This window comes from Asterias rubens, chromosome 16 (genome assembly GCF_902459465.1).
Source record: "Asterias rubens chromosome 16, eAstRub1.3, whole genome shotgun sequence".
NCBI lineage: Eukaryota > Metazoa > Echinodermata > Asteroidea > Forcipulatida > Asteriidae > Asterias > Asterias rubens.
In genome coordinates, this window is record NC_047077.1 from 817,800 (window position 1) to 841,615 (window position 23,816).

Sequence of the window (23,816 nt, forward strand, 5' to 3'; positions counted from 1 at the left end):
TTTATATCGAATGAAAAAGTGGTGGCGCCATACGGAAACTTTTCCCCCCACTAGATATAATAATAACAGAACAGACGTGATGAGTGTTGATTATTAGTAGACCACTCATCTTATATACCGCCCTCTATTGACTAAGTACAATCTATTATATAATGCAACTCATTATATAGCTCTATGTGCAACTCATGTACTAAATAAAGCATTAGACTGAACATGGCTCGTAGTCATGCTTGGTTTGAGTCTCAATCTAATGAACCCAGAACCATGAGTTCTATTGGAAAAATAGTACATAAAGATTACTATTTGACATTTCCTCTTTAATTGTTATTTACTAACCAACCCAACCACTCTCCTTCTCAGAATGAGGAGTAAAAAATCCCCAAGTTTCGCAATAGAGTTGGCCTACTTGGGTATTTCCGAATTGAGTCAGTCACAGGTTTACGAGACATTCTATAGAGCGAAATCTTGTTGAAGTAAAAACTCGTTCCAGAACACAACTCACGGCAGAGCAGAGGAGGACATCAAAGATGCGAGCTGGACTTTTACTTGCACTGATCATTACAATGGCAGGTAATAATATTACTAATAATAATAAATAGTGGCTTCTTATAAAGCGCGCACATCGGTCACACGGTGACACTCATGGCGCTTTAACATTAGAAAAGACCCAGCATGGACCCAGTAACTGGCGCTGTACTCCTTTTTTCGAAATTTTGACATTCTCGGTCGAACTACGACAGAGAATGTCAAAATTTCGAAAAAAGGAGTACAGTCGTCAGTGCCCCAGTTACTGGGTCTACTTTCATACTGTATTTCCGGCAATGTTGTGGGACTACGTTTGAATTATGAGATCCACTCCTATAATAGCACCATGTAATACATGATGTATAGGTTCTTACAAGGTGCTGTGGCGCAATATGCTGCCAAATAAGGTACGCCTAGGTCTTATGAAATCTCTTTTAAACCTCATTTTGAACTTCAGACAAGTAAGGCTAGTTTCTTGAAAAATCTACGGACTACCGGTTATGCAGAGATTGTACTCAGTTGTGATTGAAGTTTCAATTTATGTAAACAATTTCATTGACATTCTTTTATCTTTGTGCATGAATGTATTTATAGTGCAGCTGCTAAGGTATAAGCACATGTGTCTTGGAGCAAGACACTATAATAATTGCTTCTCTTCACCCAGGGGTATAAATGGGTACCTGCGAGGAGGGTAGAGGTTGATATTGTGAGTGAAAAAGCCTGCGGAGCTCAAAATGTTACTAAATGTAAAGCGCATTGAGACGGTTAGAAGGTAAATTAGAACTGTTATTGTTATTATAACTACTTTATGATATTGAATGAATTCCATTTGCAGTACCCATGTCGAGTGCTATAAGCCCTGAGCTGATTAAGATGGTCGGTAGTCTCATCAACAGTGCCGTCAATGAGGAGGGACAGGTGAGACTAAGCCTCCAATTTGGGGGGAAAATCCACAAGATTGCAGGACTTGTAGCTCAAAACTTTCACTAACGTAAACATTTTATTGTGGCGGCCAAGCAGTCTAGTTCACTTTACCCAAGCTCTGATGCTGTCGGCAGCAGAGTGTGGGTTCGGGCCCCGGTCAAGACACTTGTGCCCTTGAGCAAGGCGCTTCACCAAAATTGCTTCTTAAAAAGTTGGGAAGGTAGTGCATTCTGCTCAACCAACCAGGCTCCAATATTGGCAATACCCATGCCTAGTTACATCCTTATGGACTGTGAAACAGATAACCCTGTTTCAGCCCCAGGAGTAGTTGGCAAGGTGCCCCTGGTGGCAGTTGATTTGGGTTGATAGTCAAAATCAGTTAAGTGTGGCCCTCACCTTGAAGTGGCCGTCCAGCCTTGTGAGTTGGGAGATATCTCAAACTTCATGTCGCATTCACAGGATGTACGTATGAAACGGGTTTGATTATTAAACAAACTCAAGATTGGCAACAACTTGTACGGTGATAAGTTTACTGGCCCGGGGCTAAAATCACTGGCCATTTTGAATTTTGCCGCTGATCGCCAAAGTTTACTTTATCTTCCAGGTTACAATTGCCGGTCGAGTGATCTCCTACAAGGCCAAGGGTCGTGTTCACAGCCTCAAGGAACCGTGGGTTTACGATGGAACGGCGTGGGACATCTCAAGTGGAATCAGCGAGAAGGCAAAGCACTACAAGAGTAAGCATGGAGCCATCAAGAATGCTATGTTGCAGCTGCTTGGTAGACTCAAGAAAGAGGGCATCATGAAAGAGGAACTGTGATTGACTGTGTCCTTTATAATAATGGTCACTTGTCTTTTATATTATATGACTTTTTATATAATGCTTAAAATAATATATGTCATTCAGTGACGCTCAAGGTGCTTCAACATTCACTATTTTCCTGCAAGGTTTTTTCAGAGCTACATTTTTTATGCATATATACCAGTATGACACCTATTCCTTTACAAAGCAACATGATGGTTTACAAGGTGCTGTGGCGCAATATTCAGCCAATCAAACCAGGAACACCGGGGCGAACCTCTTCTCTTTTCTATAAGAGCACTGGGTTCTTGAAGGAGGCAGCCATATTGGTTTATAAGTGTCCTGCTTTAAAGGACACAAGTTTCAAGACCGGGACTCGAACCCACACTCAGCTGAGCGTAAACCCAAGAGCTCTTTTCTGCTCGACCACGACACACCTTAATCTAAAATTTAAGAATACTTCCACCAATTTCATGACGCCTTCAGGCCATGCAACTTCAGTGTCCTCAAAACTACCATAAAGTATTACTTCAGTGCTATGAAGACTTTATATTTACTTTTTCTTAAATGCAAATTAGACATCTATGAAATTGTTGCTTCATGTACCCACAGCTAATATATAGGATTCAAAGTTCCTCTAGCTACCGGGCAATCTCGGGGGCCTAGTGTTAAGACACCTGCTCTAGAATTGCAAAGGGGCATGGGTTCGAATCCCACCGGACTATGCATTGGTTTTTTCACAGCATTCTAAGAAAGTACTGTGTACACAGCTCTTTACACACATCGATGTATAGGTAAAACCAAATAATGTTTCATTGCAGTTTCATAAATGCTTTGACTCCCTGTGGAATATGTGTACATTTTTGTTGTGACATTCATTAATTTTTTTTATCATATTATTAGAATCACAAGCAATGTTAACTTACCTTTGTAATTTTGCAATGTACATAATTTGAAATAAAAAGTGCAAAACTAATTGATTTTACCAAGTGGAAATCGTCCCTTCCTTTAAAGGTTCAAGGAAGGCTCAAGGAACGTCACTTAGGTGAGGTTTGTAGTAGCACCATGTGTAATTCTTGTTTGCCTAGTGCTGGTTTTGAGCTGTCTACCACCGTTCTTTTCAGAACTAGACTTGCGGACAAGTCGTTAAATGTCTGTCGCGGTGATAGCGTTCCGACTCTCCACGCGATTCATGCGGTATTCTACTACTGCTGTCACGACTACAGTCCCAGATGTACCAATCTAGTGCCAGACGTCAATTTAGAAGAGACACCGTGTAACCAGCACATAAACCCAGTCATCAAACTTCCGGTAGCTATAATCTTAGAGTCTCTCATTTGAGTTGTATTAAACCTGCCATGTACATTATTAATTGTTCTATTGCTTTAAATATTGTTGTTTGAGTAAAATAAATTATCATCGTGAATATAATCGCTGGTTAGGTTTCACTCTTCCTTGTCAAATGTCTCTGTCGTGCTTTAGTTCCTTTTTGACATTGTAATGGACTAGGCGCACGTAACAATGGGGAGTACATAGAAGTCGGCAACCAGCAGTTCGCGCCATAGCACCGCCACAACTCGACTATCTCACCGTGTGGGACCATTAATGACTTGTCCACAAGTCTCTCGAACCAGCACTACTCAAACATGATTTACACATAGTGCTACCGCAAACCTCACATAATTAAGAACGGCTCATCTTGAGCGTAATTGCACCACTCCTAACGTCAGATAGGAGTGCAAGGTGGCAGCAGACTTACCAACAATGCGCATTGCTCAGGCAGACTGAAAACAGCAGTGAAAATTCAAACCATTACTTTATTATCATACAAATAGTACAAAAAAAAGACAATTCTGCCACATTACGTTATCCTAGTAAGCATAACTTTGACAATAAATCTAAATCGTGCTAACAAAAGTAATAAAAAGATTATTCCATAATTTTATCAAACGGAAATACCAGAGGATGCACTTAACTAACAAATAGATTACAGTTTGTTTGTTAACCCTTTCATCCATGTGTAAGCACTGTGTATTTAGTTGTGTTAACAAAAGCCCAAAGGCCAATCACTTGTGTGGGATTCGAACCCGAGACCTTTTAAAGAGCTACACGTAGAGCAGGGCCCAATTTCATGGCTCTGCTTACCTTAAGCACAGAATCGGCGCTTATGGAAGCAGGGAAGTCTGTGCTTAAGGCAAGCGTATTTCACGGGTATTTCACGGGTTAGTGGCGAGTTTTGGCTACTGCGCGTGCATACTCAACATTACTAGGCATTCTACGCTTACAAGGCTAGCACAGAAATTTGGTGCTCGCACGTAAGCGGGGAATCATGATCATAAGCACATAGTTTGGCGGTAAGCAGAGGGCCCAGATGTCCTACCACTAGACCACTGAGCTAGCCCGGTGGCTAACTAAGAAGTTTGAATCCTTAGCAGCAGGTACCCACTGTTAAGAATCCAGGGTTGGAATCCAACCAGAGTGATTTACCCATGGATTTGCCTCACAGAACTTGGGAAAGTAGCGAGTATACAGTGATAAATACACAATCTGCATGAGGGTAAAAAAAAAAAACTAAAACATGGAGGCAGACACAAAAACAAGGCAAGCTCAAAGTTTTTTGGTGGGGTGAGTCCATAAATAAAGCCAACACTCCAAACTACATCAAAACCTGTTGAACTGGCACTATTTACAGTGCAGGGCGGGGCAAATTTGTTTTACATTTTTCGCCCCTTCCGACTCAACTAAATATGAGGGACATTGACAATTCTACAATGTAAACTAAACTTTCCAAAACAAGAAAACAAGTGGATCGAAATAAACGCAAAGTTGAAATAAATAAAGACTATTCTACTTTATATTCATACTTTGTACATACAAATTATAAACAAAAGTTAAAAACCAAAGAAAGTAAAAATTTAAATGAGGGTTTCCCTGATACCATTGCTCTCCTTGTCCGATTCCCTTTACAAAGCAATGGATATAGCACTAGTGACTGTCAGGGGGCCAGTCTGTTTTAGCAACAAGCTTCTATTCGATCAATCATTAGTTCTTCTTCAAGTGTGGAAGACATTGAGAAATAGACTTTCAAGAAAGTGCTTTTTGTTTTGAAATATCTAGCAATGTACATGTATTACCAGAATGTTCAAGAACAAAGTAACCATGGCCCAATTTCATAACGCAGTTAGGAACAGATAACTGCTTAGCACAAACAATCTTGCTATTAAGTAGAAATGGCAACAGTTCTGGGTTTGAATCCCAACCGAATAATATTGTGTTTGTGGAACTGAAGCAAAAACAAACAAACAAACAAACAAACAAACAAACAAAGAAAAAACAGCCCCTCCCCTCCCCGCTTGCCTCCTTACCAAACGAAACAACAGAAAGGACACAAGACAACAACAATTAAACGTTAAAAGAAACCAAACTTAATTTTGTATTTTAAACGATATGTAAAAGTTACAAACATCAAGACTAACAAAAGTCTAGTATGTGCTACCACAAACAAAACCACTCCCTCACTGAACATTACTCGTTTTCTTTTTACAAAACTACATTCTGCCGAAATCTAAATTGAACGGCTAGTACTGAACAGGCAGTGCAAATATAATTCAAATATTCAAAACATAGTCCCACTTCTGGACTTACAGGAACATTACAGAATTAGTAAAAGAACATCACAGATTTGCATAAATATTACACAGTCTAATGATTGTGATAGTGGAAAACATCCCTTGAATTTTTTTCTGTCTGAATCAAATGTCATTTGATGAGATGTAAAAACTAGTTTCCCGTTTGGAATTTATCGCTCAGTGAGCGTTTTATTCATTTTTTTGTTTACATCGATGTCGTGCAAAATGTGTAATGTTTTTGTCACTATTTTCTCATGACCCAGATGGCTGATCGATCTCAAAATTCTACATGTTTGTCAATGTAGTGATGGATTACATAAAAGTGCTTACACTGCCAGCAACTAATTTGTTAGCAAAAAAAAACAATTCTGTAATGTTCCTTTAAACAACAAATTGACAAAGCAAAACCACAATTTTAAACATGTATTATTTCACGTGAATTATTTCAAAAGCAGCAATAACAAAAATATCATACATTTTATTCAAATTGGAATTGTTTTTTTGAAGAGGGGCTGCATGGACAAATGCAAAGTCCTTTGAGTCCTTTAGCAAAGGTGGGGAAAATTTACAAGTCTCTATAACTCCTGTTAAAATGGTGTAAAATATCATTTCATTTTATATTCTTTGAAAGCCAAATTTGAAACAAATGGGTTTGTACCCATGTATATTCCAAAGAGGGATTTATGTACCAGTCATAAGCTTGAATTCAATGTCGTTTTTATTGAATATCATCAGAATTCAGGTCAGAGTTGGTCTAGAAACATTTCTGTACAAAAAATTCACAGACCATTATTTGAAATGTAACTTCATTCAATTTCAATTATATACATTTGAGCCACAAGGGAAACTGACAGGGTGAATTTGAAATGATTTCGAGTTGAACGAAGAAAGTTTACTAAAGTGGGATTCGAACCAAAGACCTCCGGATTAACGTGCCGGCGCTCTATCAACTTGGCTATCTAGCCCTATGTTGGCGCTCTCCCTATTTTGTCAATATCTTTGTATCGTTATTTGGGTATGATCCTTGGCTACACAGCGCCCCAAACAAAGATATTCGCAAAATAGGGAGAGCGCCAACATAGGGCTAGATAGCTCAGTTGGAAGAGCGACGGTACGTTAATCTGGAGTCGTTGATTCTAGTAAATTTTCTTTCTTCAACCCAAAGGCAATTCATTGAATTTCATTAGATTTTGACAAATTTGCACTTGAATGTTTTTAAACATAGTGGCATTTTACACTTTTTAAAGTTAAGTTTAGAGACTTGTTATTTTCCTCTCACTTTCACAACAAGGACTCGATCTTTTGGAAAATGAACGGATCACAAAACTGAATTTGACCAGTGGAGCCCCTCTTTAATGACCACAGAACAGACTTCCACGACAGAAACTGGTAACCGGCCCAAATTTCACATATAACTGTCTGTTACTGGTACCCGGCAGTACAATCTGAACCTTATTAAAAATGGACAAATCAAATGCAGCATTAATATTGGAAGTACATTCAGTCAATACAATACATTGTAATATACATGTTTAGGGGCCAATACATTGTAATACATGTTTAGGGGCCAATACATTGTAATTAATACAAGTTAAAGGGCCAATACAATGTTATTCATGTTTAGGGGCCATTTCATTGTAATATACAAGCACATGTTCAGGGTCCGTCCAATGAAAATGGTTCCTATACATGTACATGTACTTAATGTGCATGGGTGTCTAGCATCTCTCATGCAACCAGTGCTTAGCAAGTTGTGCTTACAGGCTTCATTAAGAAATTGGGCCCAGGTCATTGTATGAACTAGACATCCTGCTCTAGTCACTTTGTTTTTGGTCAAACCAAAATCATTAAAAGATAAACGGAAGAATGATACCGACGAGATATTCTTTTTAAAGACAATAAATTTTACAATTGTATTAAGTGTTTCCATACAAAAAACGTAACACTACTGGCCATATTTGAAACTGAATATGTATCTATTCGCTTTGGGAAAACTCTCTATTATCACCTTGAATTACGTGGCGTAAACTGGGTAAAATAGTGTTGGTATATTACAAGGGGGTTCGTCACTCTTGACCTCACAAGTGCTTCGTACAAAACTGGCCAAGTTCACACAAGGGCTATCGTTGATCGTAGTTCAACTAAGTTTGCCCAACTCTTTCTAGTCAACGGTAGTTGGACTACGCTAGTCGACTGTTTGGTACAAGCCTACCGGGCATGGTCGCATCGCTGGTTATCAATAGTGGTTTATAGCACAGTGTAGAGTGGGCACGTTACAACATAAAAAGGTGCATTAAGTCGCCGGTCCCTTTGACATGACATGACTAATGTCAGTTGCACTCCAACCTCTGTGCGCATGCCCTACGTACCTGACGTACATCACTTAACAACCAATAGACCTTTATCATGGTGTGGTCATCTTGATTTTACTCCATTCCAACTCATTGTAACCAAACTGAGGCTGGATGAAATAATAGTCTGGTGCCATGCGCAATGAATGTTAGCATTCATTACTGTTACTGGATACGGGGAACATGACCAAGGTGGCGACAGCGCGATAAAGGTCTATTGTTAACCATTGGTCCTTGTGCAAACTCGAACCCTGTATCTCTGTACAGTCCTCAACATGAGATGATCTTTTGAGATTTCCTGATACCACCAAAGTAAACTCATGTAAATGTGGAAAGTAATGTTGTACAAAAATGTAGCCCTCACTTGCTTGGTGTACAACCCTGGATGTCGACAACACTGGGTTTACAACATGGGCGGGCCATCCCTATGTTACATACCTGTATCTCTGTGTGTCTTAATTTCCATCGACAGGACACGGTCTTGGAAATTTGTTGACATTGCTACGGTGAGCTTGTGTTACACTCTGTGAGAAGTGATGATTTGTTGTCGTGACTTGTGAAGTGTCCACTGGGTATAAGACTGGGTATACGAGGCCGTTTTATCACCCCCCCGCACTTAATTTCGATCTTGGTACATGTAGCTGAGGACACCGCTGAGGTACGATCCTTTTATAGCAAGTTGGAAGTGATGATTTGTTGCCTTGATGAATATGGTGCACACAATGGGTATAAAAATGGGTATACTGGGCGTGGGTTCCCCTAGTACCTGCATCTCTGCATGTCCTATAAATGTTCATCAATAGAAGACGGTCTTGGCCACTTGCCCGAGGTATGCTCCTGTTACTGCCAGCTGGAAGTGATGATTTGTTGCCTTGATTTGGGTGGTGCACACAATGGGTATAAAAATGGGTATACTGGGCGTGGGTTCCCCATGTACCTGTATAATGTTTATTAACAGGAGACAATCTTGGTAGCTTGTTGACTGTTATCACTGAGGTATGCTCTAGCTACTGCCAGTTGGAAGTGACGATTTATTGCCTTGATTTGGGTGGTGCACACAATGGGTATAAAAATGGGTATACTGGGCGTGGGCTCCTCATGTACCTTTATATAAATGTTTATCAACAGGAGACAATCTTGGTGGCCTCCCTAACACCGCTGAGGTATGCTCCTGTTACTGTCTGTGGAAAGTGACGATTTGTTGCCTGCAGAAATGAAAGGAATATTTGTTTAAATGAAAATGCTCATGAAATGGTGTGGCTATTAAATAACACCACTGGAATTTAATTATTTTCAATTGGGGTGGGGGGGCTTAAGAAAATTAAATATCTACACAGTAAATAGTCAACCCTCCGATTGCCTAACAATTCAATATCACTGTGGTTTTGAATGATAACTATTCCACAAAAAAGAGAGAAGGGGTTCACCCCTGTGTTCCTTGTTTGATTGACTGCCTATTGCACCATAGCACCTTGTAAACCATTTCTTGGAAATCAATAGGTCTCATACATTGACACCCGGGTGTATAAATGGGTACCTGCGAGGGTAGAGGTTGATGTTGTGTATGGAAAGCCACAAGCGCCTTACAAAGCGGCTGAGAAACATTAATATGCCTGTGATATTTTTTCACAGAACTTGGGTAAGTACTGAGTATACAGTGCTAACACACATCGGTGTATATAGGTAAAAACCAAAATTAATATGATTAAATTATCATCCTGAGGTGTTACCGTACCTCTCCACCAAAGAACACCTTCTTGTCTACTTCCTGCGCCATAGTATCATAGTCTTCACCGTTCCCTCCTGTCTTGACGAAGCTGTATGCCATCTGTGCATAAGGGTCCTTACTCCATCGGGTCACAAAATAACTCATCGGATCTGGCACCTCCTATAGAGTGGAAAAAAAGACGGCTTTAAAGGCAGTGGACACTATTGGTAATTACATGCTGGAAGTAAATCATGGGATCCCGTTCTTTCCAGGTAGCTGCAGGGAAGGTGTGGAACGGTCTACTACATTCCATCTACTACATTCCATCCAGACAATAGACACTTTCAAATCAACCCTGAAGACCCATCTTTTTTCAAAAACATTTCATTAACATTCAATAGACATTGGATTCTTTAATTTTCTTGATCTTTGCACCACTGGAGGGACAACCAAGAGGGAACTTTTTTATTGTAGCAAGCGCCATGAGCACTTTTTGTGTGGATACCGGCGCTACAGAAGACGTCATTATTATTATTATTATTTATCAACACTTACCTCATCAGGGAAGAGCCCTCGTAAGCATTCCATGCAGTCAGCGATGATCTTCTCATCCGTCATCTCTTTGGTTTTCACTACAGCTTCACCGCTCAGTACTGTCATTAAGACATGGCTATCTTTACTCTAAAGAAAGAAGGAAGAAAAAAACAGACATGGTACTTTGAATGGCAGAACTTTCATCTGAAACTTCATTCATTGTCTTTCTCCATTGAGTTCTTGGCTAGAATTAAGGGGTTTTTTTTCGTGCAAATCCTTGATTTCAAAACAAGAATAAATAAAGTGTTGTTGAAGTGTCGTGGCCGAGTGGTTAAGAGCACCGAATTCAAACTCTGGTGTTTCCTGTTCAGCAGAGTGTGAGTTCAAATCCCCAGCCGTGACACTGTGTCCTTAAGCAAGACACTTAACCATTGCTTCGTCCTTATGTTGTGTAACGCATGTAAAAGAACCCAGTGCACTTATCGAAAAAGAGAAGGGGTTCGCCCACATCTGGCAGGAAATACTTCATGTAACAGCGTCAGGAGCGTCACTGGGTGACGGACATGTGCGCTATATAAGAAGCCACAATTATTATTATTATAAATAAACATAGTTGACTACTCACATTTGGAGTCATATCATAGAAGACGCTATAGAATCCTCTAGAGTCCTCACCCACCGGGGTGTAGCCAAAGTAGTCTGTTCCCTCGATCTTGTTACTCCAGAAACTCCTGGGGAACTTCATCGCAATCTGCAAATAACAACAAAGATATGGTTAAAGTTATGTCATGGCCGAGCGTTTAAGAGCACCGAATTCAAACTCTGGTGTTTCTGATCAGCAGCGTGTTGGTTTGAATCCCCGTCGTGAAACTTGTGTCCTTAAGCAAGACACATAACTATTGCTTTGTCCTTCAAATTGGCCGTAAAACCATTCGCCCCGGTGTTCCTGGCTAGCTGTGGCTTCTAAACATAACACATAAACATATCGTTTCTACAGATATTTTCATGGTAAATGTGCCACCAGTGTGTCCCACCTAGTCCCTCCCAATGGTTGCCCAATGGTTGAGCGTGAAACCAGACTTTCTGCTTCTTTACATCCATACACTCTTGATCTGCTGAGATGTAGAGCAAAGAGCTATTCCAACAGGTTTATTCCACGTACTGCATCTCTTTGGAACTCCTTGCCTGGTGCATGTTTCCTTCCACCCTACAATCTAGACTGTTTTAAGAGGAATATCAATTCCTACCTTCAACTCCCTCAAGTTATCCTAAAACATTTAATAGCTTTTCTTCTTGTAGCCCCTTACCAAGAGTTGCTTTGAGCCTTGTTTTGGAGCAAACTTAACAAAAATTTTAACGAACCAAATACGGCCTGCGATGCTTTACCTTTTCACTAACGCCGGCTCCTAATGTCTGCAAGGCCTTCTGCTTCTCTCCTGGTAGCTGAGGATGGAAGTCAATTAGTCCTTGTTGTAGGATGGCTAAGGGTACCGTCACTAAAACCTGCAAATGCAAAAGATAAAAAACAAACATCATGATAATAATATAATGATAATATCAAAGTCTTATATAGCGCATGTAGTATATACATTCATACAGAAACAGAGATTGAAAGTTATGAATTCTGAGACCAAATTATGTAGCACCTTATAAGGGTTTACAAGGTGCTACGGCACATTTAGCAGCCACAGCCAGAAACATCGGGGCAAACCCCTTCTCTTCTTGATAAGTGCACTGGGTTCTTTTACATGCGTTACACAACACATGGGACCAACGGCTTTACGTCCCATCCGAAGGACGAAGCAGTGGTTTAGTGTCTTGCTTTAGGACACAAGTGTCACGGCTGGGGATTCAAACCCACACTCTGCTGATCAGAAACACCAGAGTTTGAATTCGGCGCTCTTAACCGCTCGGGCAAGACACTTCCAAGAATGCTTGACCAAGTGATAATAATTGTCGTTAGATTTGGCAGGTGAAAGTGAAAAATAATCCCTGTGGTGATTGGAGCACCATTCCAAAAGCATTATGGAAATATCTAGACGAAATAGGGACAAGTGTTAGGATAGATCCGTAACACAAGGCGGCGCTATTGAGAACATGGAGGATCCTGCCAAAGACCCTTGAGATCTAAGGCTATGGGAGGTAGTCCGACTCGAGGAGTTACCAGCACAAAGGAAAATATCTTTCTTTTGCATGATGTGATATAAAGATGAAATAATAAAGAGCGTATTTCTAAAGGACCCTGTCACAATTAGTCCAGCACAACCAGCAATACATTTCAAATGAATCATGTTTTTACACAGTAACACTTAACTGCAAACATCACATTTCAAAAGGTGATAGTGTTTTTGAAAAATAGTCTGGTGCGGTTATGTAGATGCAGAAAGAATAATCAGTGGTTGGAATACACAATCTGAAAAATGATTCGCAGACTGTAAGACATTACAAATGTGCTACCAATGTGGTCTTGTAGCAAGCACTGCAGTTGGTTGCCTCCAAGTTGGTTACATAAGTTGCCTGGTGTGCAACCTCGTTCCCATGGGTGATCGATCTCGCCGCGCCATTTTTTCCCAGCATGCCTTGCTCGATCATAACCCCTGGAAGTGTGACTTCAAAATATCCAAATATAAGGAATAATACAATTAGTCCTGTGGTTGATCTGTTCTAGTGTTGGGCGTTAGTCGCGCACGGGCTAGATGCACTGTGTGTAATAAAAGTCATAAACTTGTCTTGGCGTTCAGTGTTGCGTGATGAATACGTACATCTTTATACGCACTTCGTCCGGCGTATAGAGCTTTTTGAAGACACACAGCGTTTCATATTTTGCGCGTATATGATAGCCAATCAATGACACGGATCGGAGTTTCCCTCCCAGGGGTTAGAGACGTACGCAGAGCTAGCGTGATACGGCGCGCTGCCCATGGTAGCAAGGTTGCCTCGTGTGACACAGCCCTTAAACTACCGTTCATCTCATCTTCACACACACACACACACATATCTTTTCCTGACCTTGGCTGCTTTGAACTCCTGTCCGCTACTCGTAGTGACCATGACCGTTTGGCCGGAGTAGTCAACGCTGACGACGGGCTGCTGGAGTCTGATATCCAACCCCTCAGCCAGCTGGCTGAAGATGGCTGAGTAACCATCGGTCAGGAGGGCATGGTCACCAGCAAACTGGGCAAAGTTCTCATTCTGATCCCAGTGTAGTGAAGAAACCTACGCATAAAAAACAACAAATTTGACTGTTTATTAATGGAAATAACAACTTTTAGCTAGAAGCCTACTTCAGCTTTCAATAGTATGAAGCGTTTGAGAAACATTTCACTTTGAAGTAATGCGGTTATGTAAAAAGGGTATAAGTTTTTATGCCCCCAAATTTGAATATGTGAAACAATACTGCGTTAATGCTTCCCAAGTGCTAAACTGCACAAAACCACATTGGTTTCCATTGAGTACTTGACTCCACATGGTACATTAGACTTGTTACCAGTCTACCCATTGTCAAAGGGTTTAGCGCTCACCAAATCTATTGCGTTCTATATTCTAGAGTTGAAACACCAAACAGCAGCATATCAACAAAGGTTTGAAACATCAAACAGCATTAGTCCCAAAAGATTTGAAACATCAAACTGCAGTATGTCCCAAAAGATTTGAGACATGAAATAGCAGTATGTGAAAACTACCTACCTTTGAGAGATTACAGCCGCATGCATACTCCAGGTTACTGATGTGAAACTGCAGTAATCTGTTCTCAGTTGGTGTGAATGTTAAACTCGTCTCCTCCATGAATATTCTATGCATCTCAAAAAGTTTCTCTGTTTTTATAAAGACACGGCACAAATTGTTACAATATTTATGATGCCGAACAAAATCTGACACACATCAAACCTGAACGGATACAGCTATCATATCTGTATTTGTAAGTGTATCCGTACGCTTTTTCCAATAAGTAAATAGTGATGAAACAGAACTTGGAACCCGAAATACTCTTTTTAGGCATGATAGTTGGTCCTTGAGAAAAAAGTTGGAACATTTTAGAGAGTGAAAGGGCTGACCTATATGCTACATGTACGCATAGTGTACGATCTAAAAAACTTTTAGGCCCTATTTAATTTCTAATTATTCCAAGAATTAACAAATTGGAAAACAGACGTAAGTAGGACAAATACATGTATCATGCCTGGTCACTTCATGTATGAACAATGTTCCTGAAAGTAGTTCCGTATCTACATGTACAAGGCGAACAACTTGACTTTCTCTTTCTAGTAGAGTAAGACATTTTCCCATGGTCTCATCAAATTGTACCCCGCTTGAATCACTGGTACCGCAGCACTAGATCCCAAACCCTTCTTCATACTTACTTCCCAGTGCAACATCACCAGTATGTGTCTTGTCTTTCCGCCATTCTGCAATGGCGTCCAGCATAGCGTTGAAGTGGAAGTCTACCCGTCGATCCAAGGAAGCATTTATTAAAGTCCCGTCTTTCTCCATCAGGTCACAGCGGTCTTTCATTGTTCTCATTTTCAGGCCAGCCTGAGGAATCAGAGATTTCATTCCAATGGAATTATAACAATAGTAAAAAGTATATGTATGGTGCAAAAATCCGCCTAAAAAGAAGCTCCCCTCGCTGCCGCTTCCCAGGTTGTATCGTAATTTGGGTGTGATCCCTGGCTACACGGCAGTTAACGGTTGTATGGCTTCTGACTGGCACCCCCGAACAAAGATATTGACAATAATAGGGACACTGCCAATATAGGGCTAGATAGCTCAGTTGGTAGAGCGCCGGCACGTTAATCCGGAGGTCGAATCCCACTCTAGTCAATTCCTTGTTCAACCCCAAAAATCATTTCAAAATATACTCAGTCAGTTTCCCTTGTGGTTTATATTGATATAAAAAGAATACACCAAAATAGACACTCAAGGCGCTTATCATGTTAATAGGATTTTCAAGGCACATCGTCCAATTTCATAGATCTGCTTATTCAGCAAATGTGTTTAACATTTTCTCCGCTAAGCATAAATGAGATGGATACTAGTCACATATGACACATGAGGTATTGTATGTTGGCTGGTAACCTTTAGCTGGTAAGTAAAATGTGATGTGCTGAGCTACTTCAGAGGGTGCCTGGTATCATAAACCAACATAAACCCATGAGTTGTTTTTGTTTCTTATTATTGTCCAATTGTGTGAAATTAGGGAAGAAGTATAAATTTGATGTGCTGAGTTACTTTTTGTGCTTAAGCAGCTCTATGAAGTGTCTGGGCTAACATTATTTAAAGACAAAGTAGGTTTTGTTTTGTTTGTACTGTTGGCATCATGAATAAAATTTGGAAATGGACTTAAGAACTCACTCTGTGGTAGTGTAGTTATAAATGATCCTATAAGCTAAAGTAGATACGGTAGGGCCTAGTAGTTAAAAAGCAAAAAGCAGAACTGAAAAGTAAAAAAATCAAAACAATCTACTTTGCGGTAGTAGAATATATAGCAAGACAGTTAGTTCTCTAAGAACAAACTCTACCTGGCAGGTAGACACACACATTGCGTAACTGCAAACCAATTATATATTGATACCTCACCATAATAACTTTCGATTTGTATAGCGCCTAATAACTAACACTTAATTCTCTAAGCGCTTTACATTAGTGCCCTGGTCATAGGGCCAATAACATCCCTTTTTAATGTTTCTCAGCTCCCTTGGGAGTATACAACCTGGACAACAGTTTATATCGCTCCAAAGGCTTTTTCATTCACAATATCAACCTCTACCCTCGCAGGTACCCATTTATTCCCCTGGGTGAAGAGAAGCAATTATAGTAAAGTATCTTGCTCAAGGACACAAGTGTCACGACCGGGATTCGAACCCACACTCCGGTGAAAACGCACCAGAACTTGAATTCGATGCTCTTAACCACTCGGCCATGACACTCTATTGCAATGCCTCAAAACCCATAAACCACTGATCTCTTTAGAATTCCCAAATAAATCCAACAACAAATTCCTGTTCAGGAATAATTTGAAAACCCAAACCACATAGTGCCCACCGTGGTTTCGAACCCGGCCTTAGAGGTGAAAGGTGAGGAAAGTTACAACTACCACACAATAATGACTAGAGGAGTAAACCTACCTGTTCACACATTAATGATATAGGATTGTTGATACATCCATTGATGGTCTGAGCCCCTCTACCAACGCACACCTCCAGGCTCTCATCATCCCAGACCCGGCCGCCGATTCGGTCCTGCGCTTCCAAGACGGTAACAGTGCAACCAAAGTTCACTAATTGACGTGCAGCAGCCAGACCTGCTGGTCCTGCTCCGATGACTATTACTGGACCCGTCTGGATATACCAATAAAATAAAAAAGTGATTAGTAGAAAATAAAAGAATCACTGGAAATTCACTTTGTTCATACTCACTAAAGAAAAGTGGATTGAGATCACGACCGCAGATCGAGAGATCTTGTGTCAGGACACGCCACAAGTTAAAGATTTCAGAAGACTAATTGGAAAGAAAACCAAGTTGTCTGGATCCAAACCAACTATTGGTATGTTCACATCCCTGTGGAGACATCTTTTGTTCTTTCCATTGTCCATAGACTTTTCCATAGACTTTGTACACAAAATTCCCAGTAGAGCACCACAGTCTCTAAAATTTCTAAAATGGAGACCTTTTATTTTCCTTTTTCTGTTTTGTCCTTGGTCTCCAGAAGGTATTGAATATGAGAGCACACACACGGAAGGACAATATATATCAAAGTCTTTTATAGCGCTATGTATCTACCAAACAAGGTACTCAAGCGTTGTGTATATACAAACTTTCAGTGATCAATTCTGAGACCCATGTAGGGGTTAACAAGGTGCTACGGCGCATACAGCAGCCACAGCCAGGAACACCGAGGCGAACCCCTTCTCTTTTTGATAAAGTGCACTGGGTTCTTTTACATGCGTCCCATCCGAAGGCCAAAGCAATGGTCAAGTGTCTTACTTAAGTGTCACAGCTAGGATTTGAACCCACACTCTGCCGATCAGAAACACCTAAGTTTGAATTTGGTACTCTTGACCACTCGGCCACGGCACTTCCCCAAGGCAAATACTATGCCCTTTTGGCTTGCTTCGCTGGCGGGGTATAAAAGAAGACAAGTTTACCTGTGTGTATTCCTGAGGTAGCAAGGATCCTCCCGGTGGGTCTCGTAGCAGCCCTGTGTTGATGAGACCCTTACGGGATAAGAAGTGGATGATTGGTATGAGGAGATCAGCGCAGCGGATTCGGATTAGTCCTCTCACTATCAGGTGATGTACGCACTTCTCAACGGTTAAAAACTCCTGGGAGATAATAATAATAAAAAGTTGTTATACATTGCATTTCACAATAACGTATCAAGGCGCTTTAATCTTTCTCAGCTCCCATCAAAGATGTCCAACTTCTTCAAACTGAAAAGATACTTATATTTTAAAAGTTTCCTGTATAACAAATATTTCCCTACCTTGCAGCTCGTACTCCAGAGTGCTACCACCAGGTTCCGTAGAGCCAAGTACATCTGTTGTTCCTTTGTGAACTCTGGAAATTCTTGTATTTCATCATGTTCCATCATATCCGGTCTGACGCACATGGCTTTTCCCTGCTCATCAGGCTGGTAGAAGGGCTGGAAGTACGGGCTAACCCCTGCAACTGTGCCACAAATTTTTTACAAAAAAACTTGTGAGGGAGTTTTAGAGAAAGAAAAGAGTCATCGAGGCTACTGCCAGGCCTTGAACTACGCTCTTCAAGGGGCTCAGCAATTTCCCTCTGGTAAGGGTCACTTCTATGAGGACAATGTCAAATTGTATTGGAACTTTGCAAAGGGTACTACAGCAAGAGCACAGTGCACCACAACAACAGACCGATCCATTAAGCTCTGCCCCATTGCGTTTTGACCAATCACAACCCATTGCACAAGCAAAAGTCCGACAAAATGAGGTCCGACATGCGTGCGTGTATGCTTGGCGCGCGACAGAGTTGTGCAGAATGGCATTGGAGAGGCTCACATGTACCCGTATATCCCTGGCTGGAGAGAAGCATCTATTTGAATGATATAATTAAGTGTCTAGCTCAGGGACACAAGTGTCACGACCGGGACTCCAACTCCCATCTGAGGAATTCATATGGCTTATGTTTCACAGAACCACTTGGATCTGACTAACAACTTGTATCCATTCCAACTTCAGGTGGGAATTTAAAGGGTTACATACAAGCTAATTTAATGTTACTTCTTAGTGAGTTACATTACCTGGTATATTTGATGTACCACAGTAGGATTGTCTCTCATCTGAAAATTTCCAAAAACAAAATTAGATTAGACTTTTGGTTTGATGGCCCATTATATGGATAAACCAAAACAAAAAGGAATGAGCAGTCACAACGCTAAACACTGGACAGAAGGAGGGACTACTACTTTAGCTTTAGTGGATCGAGGTGACTTCTTGTTATTAACTGCACTAACGTAGAGTAAGTTCTTAATTGGTCTCAAAGTTTCGACTAGCTTGCTCTAGTCATCGTCAGGAGGCTGAAGAGTGAAAGAGACATTGGCCTATTTATAGGGGTTCAGAAGTTTCAGTGTAGAGTCAGTCAAATGGTCAACGCTCTGATTGGTTCTCCTGAAAGGAGACAAGGGCCCAATTTCATAGGGCTGCTTAGCGGCCGATTTTGTGCTTACTGTGCAATTTCTATTTCATAACGCTGCTAACCGTAAGTACACAAAAAGGCATGGTAACCTTCCGGTGGTTACCGCACGAAAATAAATGACGTCACAATGCAAATCCACGGTAAACACGCAATATGGCCCCCCAATTTGTCTGCTTACCTGTGAAATACGCTAAGGCTTAAGCAAATTTTTCTGCTACAGTAAGCACGCAAATTTGCTTACTGTTAAGCAGCGCTATGAAATTTGGCCCTGTTGTTGGTTGACACGGGGCTACTGTGTGGGTTGCCATTTGTGTGTGAGTCAGTAGACTGTGGGATGCCAGTGGAGGAGGGTGGTAGGAGTTTAAAACCTCTTCACACACTTTGATTCTGTTAATACCAAACAAGGCAGTCAGCGCCTACTGTACCCTGAGTACATTGGAAGATCAGTTTTTCTGAATTTTCTGCTCTCCCCGCTTGGAGAGATTCGGAGAATAGCACAAGACAGGAGAGAATGGGGAAAGCTTGTGTCCGCCTGCTGTGCAGCTGACTGATGATGATGTAATAATTACCTGGTTTCTTCTTGACTAGCTCACAGGTTGCACTGAGCCCCACACCATCCGGGAAGTAAGAGGAGAGGAACGGGGCTGCTGGGGAGTTCTTTAAGAGAGGTGGGAAGAGTAGCGTCTCAAGCCACTCAGGGCTGAGGGTCTGTTGGACTCTGTAGTCTTCATCCAGGCTGCATGGATCTGTAGCCACCTAAATAAAGGGAAAAAACAAGTGCGTAGTAATGGGTTCTTATATAGCACTTTATCACACCATTATAGGGACGCATCAAAGCGCTTAGTATTTTTGTTTTTCCTGCAGGGTATGTGGAGCTACGTTTTGAATTAAGAGACCTATTAGGGCTGAGGGTCTGTTGTACTCTGTAGTCTTCATCCAGGCTGCATGGATCTGTAGCTACCTAAACAAAGGGACAAAATCGTAGGCCTTAAGCTTTTAGTGAAGTAGCACAGCAGGCTTATAATAATAAACTATGCATTAAATTACATGCCCTCTGAAAGTTTGAGTACTCCATTATTTCAACCTGCATTGTCATGTAGCAGTTTCATAACAAGTTATGCAGGCTCGTCCCAAACAAGGCTTAAAGCTACTCTTGGTACGGTGCTACAAGAAGAAAAATATTAAAGAAGAAAATAACTCGGGGGGAGCTGAAGATAAGAGTTTATATTCCTTTTAAACATGCACCAGGCAAGGAGTTCCAAAGAGTGCAGTATGTGGAATAAAGCTGTTGAAATGGCTCTTATTTCTTTATCAAAGCAAATCAAGAGTGTATGCATTAGAAGAAGCACATAGTCTGGTTTCACGCTCAAACATGCTAACAGGAGGATTTAAGTCAGACACACTTGAAAATATCAGTAGAAAAGACAGAGGCTGGCTACAGACCTACGGTTGGATAGATGAGATAAGAACTTTATTATCCCACACTGGGGAAATTAAAATTGGCCTAGATTCAAACAGTACAAACAAAAACATAACAGGAAAGAGGTTATAACAACAACTTTTATGCCAAAACTTACCCCATCTTCCGTATTTGTTACCCCCATGGAGCATGTGAACTGTTGGATAATCTCTGTACTGATCTCTCTGTCCCTGGGTAGAGTACGCCACTTGCCGCATCCCGCCTTGGTGCACTGGATCCAATAGGGTAGCTGCTGGTCAGTCATAAAGGAGCGTAGGTTGGGTTCAGTCTTACCAGTACAGCTCCACTCTCGCTTCCAACTTGATACTCGCTCGAAGCCCACACGGTGGCTGTTGTAATGGAGAGATTTGATTATTGCAATTTTACATGTTTATATTATTATACCGGTTTATTTCATACAAATAAAAATATGTCAAATTACAAACCACAAGGGAAACTGACTGGGTAAATTTTAAGTGGTTTTGGGTTGAACAAAGACAAATTTACTCGGCAACGAGCCGGCGCTCTGCCAACTGAGCTATCTAGCCCTATGTTGGCGGTCTCCCTATTTTGTTAACTGCTGTGTAGCCAGGGATCACATCCAAGATTACGATACAACCTGGGATATGGCAACCAGGGATCACCTTAATAACAATAATAATAATAGTAAAAACAGCATTTATAAAGCGCCAAATATTAAAAAAAAATTGCTCAAAGGCGCTGGACCTTAAGGGGGTTAGACTTTTTGGAACCCCAAATCAAAAATATAAATGTGGTGGAATGCAGTATGGCCACCGACAGGTTGAATTGCACTATACAATGATACAAAAACTAGGAATTAAAAAATGGAGTTATCCATTAACAGAAATGACTGCTAGTACACGTATATTATTCATTGCACTGAAAAAGGAACCAGACTAATTTTTCTTTCAGCCTGGAGGAATGGTGCAGTCAACTAAAGTCGCCCATTATAAGGAGATAGTTAAAGGCAGTGGACACTATTGGTAATTACTCCAAAATAATTATTAGCATAAAACCTTACTTGGTAACGAGTAATGGGGAGAGGTTGATAGTTCATGTATAAAAAACATTGTGAGAAACGGCTCCCTCTGAAGTGAAGTAGTTTTCAAGAAAACTCAAATTTGAATTTCAATTTGATTTAGAGACCTCAGATTTAGAACTTGAGGTCTCCAAATCAAGCATCTGAAAGAACACAACCTCGTGTTTTTTCTTTCATAGTTATCTCGCAACTCTGACGACCAATCAAGCTCAAATTTTCACAGGTTTGTTATTTTATGCATACGTTGAGATACACCAAGTGAGAAGACTGGTCTTTGACAATTACAAACAGTGTCTAGTGTATTGAAAAGATAGTAGAAGTAAAGTGGTACCTTCTGTAGAAGTAATCGAAGCACTCATTGCAGTAATGCTCCCCTGCTGATAAATGATACCATCTACTTGTGTAACCGCTGCCTGCACATCTATAGAACAAACAAAAACATGAAAATGCAATCATCAAAATGTGTCAAGACATAATGTGTCAATGTGCAGGCTAATCATCCTTACTCGCAGCTAGAGCTGAATTGCGAAGGGAGCGGCTACAACGTGTTTGAGAAGCAGGCATGCAAGGGCGCCTTTGGCTGGCAGCCACATCAACCCATTATGATCACGGAGCACAGCCAAGATCAAAAGTGTTTGATTTTTCCCGAGGGAGGAAAACCGAATGGTCTGGAAAACCCTCGTTGCACAGCAGAAAACCAACGCACAACTCAACTCACATGTGGCCCTGGCCGGGAAACGAACCAGGGTCACCTTGGTGAGAGGCGAGCACTTTACGCACAAGCCAACCGTGCCACCCTATCTTTTTTAGTATTATGCAATTATGCAGTCAATAATGAATGAATGTCAAGTCTACCTTTCATAGGCATTTACAGAGCAGATAGGAATCTTTGCAGGGCATCTAGATTTCTCACAGCTTCGATAAGCTCTTTGGACGGCTGCCTTGCTCTTAGCACTGCGGGCAGCGTTCCCAGTGGGTGTCCCTGTAGGTGTGGGGCTAGTTGTAGCCACTTCATCTTCATCTCCTACAAGCTTTTCTAACTTCCTTTTGCCTCTACCCGACATCTTCAGACTTCTATTTCAGACCTATAGGAAGAAAAACAAAGTTTAAAATTAGGAGAAAATCAGGTCTGAAATTTCTTTTATTTGCATCACTTCCATCTTCAGTTGGAAAAACTTTAAAAGTCTGTTTTGAAGGGGCACTAAATAACAATAATGGTATACAATTAGGAGGCTTATAATATTATAATAAGGCCAAGTAAAAAGAAAATACCAGTTGATCGTCCGGGTATTTCCGAAAAGAGGCAGGATGAGGGCCCTCTTATTTTGTATCTTCTTGAAAGGTGGCTGCTAAGCATTTTATTTCAAATTGGCCACCAATTCTTCAGTTTCAAGTCACCGCTTACTTTATAATGTAGTTCTTTAATTTTAAAGATTAGATTAGTAAAATGAGAAATACACAGACAAATTTAAACTTGTAAAAATGTAAAATAAAAAATAGTAAAAAAAAGGATGCGGCATCAAGAAAAGATGCGGGAGGGGACAATAACATAGTTACTTGGAATTTTTGGAATATTCCTGGACCTAAGTTAACCATGTTAACTGCGCCTGAATAACATGTAAATAAACATTTGGACATTATGTGGTGTATGGCAGATAATGTCCAAATTAAATTAGATAAATTAGCGTTGTTGTGTCCAGCCATGGAGCAATACCAGCAGCATGGGCGGTCCAGTAACTCGCGTCCATCAAATGGACGTTTCAAATTGACCTCTGGTCAATTTTATTTTAATTTTCTACAAAACATGTTTGGTCAGCAGCTAAATAATTGTCGTTTTAGACTCGCTTGTGATTCACAAACAAGACTGTAAGAATGCTGTTCACGACAATTTTCATATCCAGGTCAGCTTACCTTCAAAACGGAACAGATTTTGACGATAAAACCGGTATTGACAGCACAAAAGCATACAAAGCAAAGACTTCACTACACACAGCAGCAAGCACACATCAAAATGATATGAGAACCCAACGAACCGTGTGTGTGTGTGTGAAAAGGCCACTTGAATTGACCTTTGACACCCTAAATCAGTTTGCTTTCCTTGTCCGCAGAGTCCTTCAAATAGTCCACGCGATTCAAAGACGGTATCGAACGCAGTATAATCAA

General features: G+C 40.8%; 2 protein-coding genes across 2 annotated transcripts; one reads left to right on the plus strand and one right to left on the minus strand.

Moving 5' to 3' along the window:
• The first annotated feature begins 201 nt into the window (after window positions 1–201).
• LOC117300840 lies at window positions 202–3,682 on the plus strand. The gene is made up of 3 exons (XM_033784687.1): window positions 202–570; window positions 1,361–1,443; window positions 2,054–3,682. Exons 1-3 carry the CDS (start codon window positions 528–530, stop codon window positions 2,267–2,269), a joined length of 342 nt encoding a protein of 113 aa, XP_033640578.1. The 5' UTR covers window positions 202–527; the 3' UTR covers window positions 2,270–3,682.
• Window positions 3,683–8,436: 4,754 nt separating this feature from the next.
• Window positions 8,437–23,692, minus strand: LOC117301171 (lysine-specific histone demethylase 1B-like). The gene is made up of 19 exons (XM_033785073.1): window positions 23,565–23,692; window positions 22,509–22,738; window positions 21,985–22,074; window positions 20,712–20,943; window positions 19,704–19,890; window positions 18,740–18,778; window positions 17,957–18,141; window positions 17,619–17,795; window positions 16,599–16,811; window positions 14,835–15,006; window positions 14,161–14,288; window positions 13,483–13,689; window positions 11,860–11,976; window positions 11,099–11,224; window positions 10,495–10,620; window positions 9,967–10,119; window positions 9,348–9,436; window positions 9,149–9,177; window positions 8,437–9,077 (listed from the first exon to the last, which is right to left on the minus strand). Exons 2-17 carry the CDS (start codon window positions 22,715–22,717, stop codon window positions 9,353–9,355), a joined length of 2,445 nt encoding a protein of 814 aa, XP_033640964.1. The 5' UTR covers window positions 22,718–22,738; window positions 23,565–23,692; the 3' UTR covers window positions 8,437–9,077; window positions 9,149–9,177; window positions 9,348–9,352.
• Window positions 23,693–23,816: the final 124 nt, after the last annotated feature.

Bases quoted from the DNA above. Each gene is read 5' to 3' on its own strand.
- LOC117300840 (XM_033784687.1), top strand. From the start codon at position 528: ATGCGAGCTGGACTTTTACTTGCACTGATCATTACAATGGCAG. The intron at 571-1,360 runs GTAATAATATTA...TTCCATTTGCAG, and splicing joins ACTGATCATTACAATGGCAG to TACCCATGTCGAGTGCTATA. The intron at 1,444-2,053 runs GTGAGACTAAGC...TTTATCTTCCAG, and splicing joins CCGTCAATGAGGAGGGACAG to GTTACAATTGCCGGTCGAGT.
- LOC117301171 (XM_033785073.1), bottom strand. From the start codon at position 22,717: ATGTCGGGTAGAGGCAAAAGGAAGTTAGAAAAGCTTGTAGGAGATGAA. The intron at 18,779-19,703 runs GTAATTATTACA...GGAAATTTTCAG, and splicing joins GCTAGTCAAGAAGAAACCAG to ATGAGAGACAATCCTACTGT. The intron at 16,812-17,618 runs GTAAACTTGTCT...TGGTATATCCAG, and splicing joins TACCTCAGGAATACACACAG to ACGGGTCCAGTAATAGTCAT.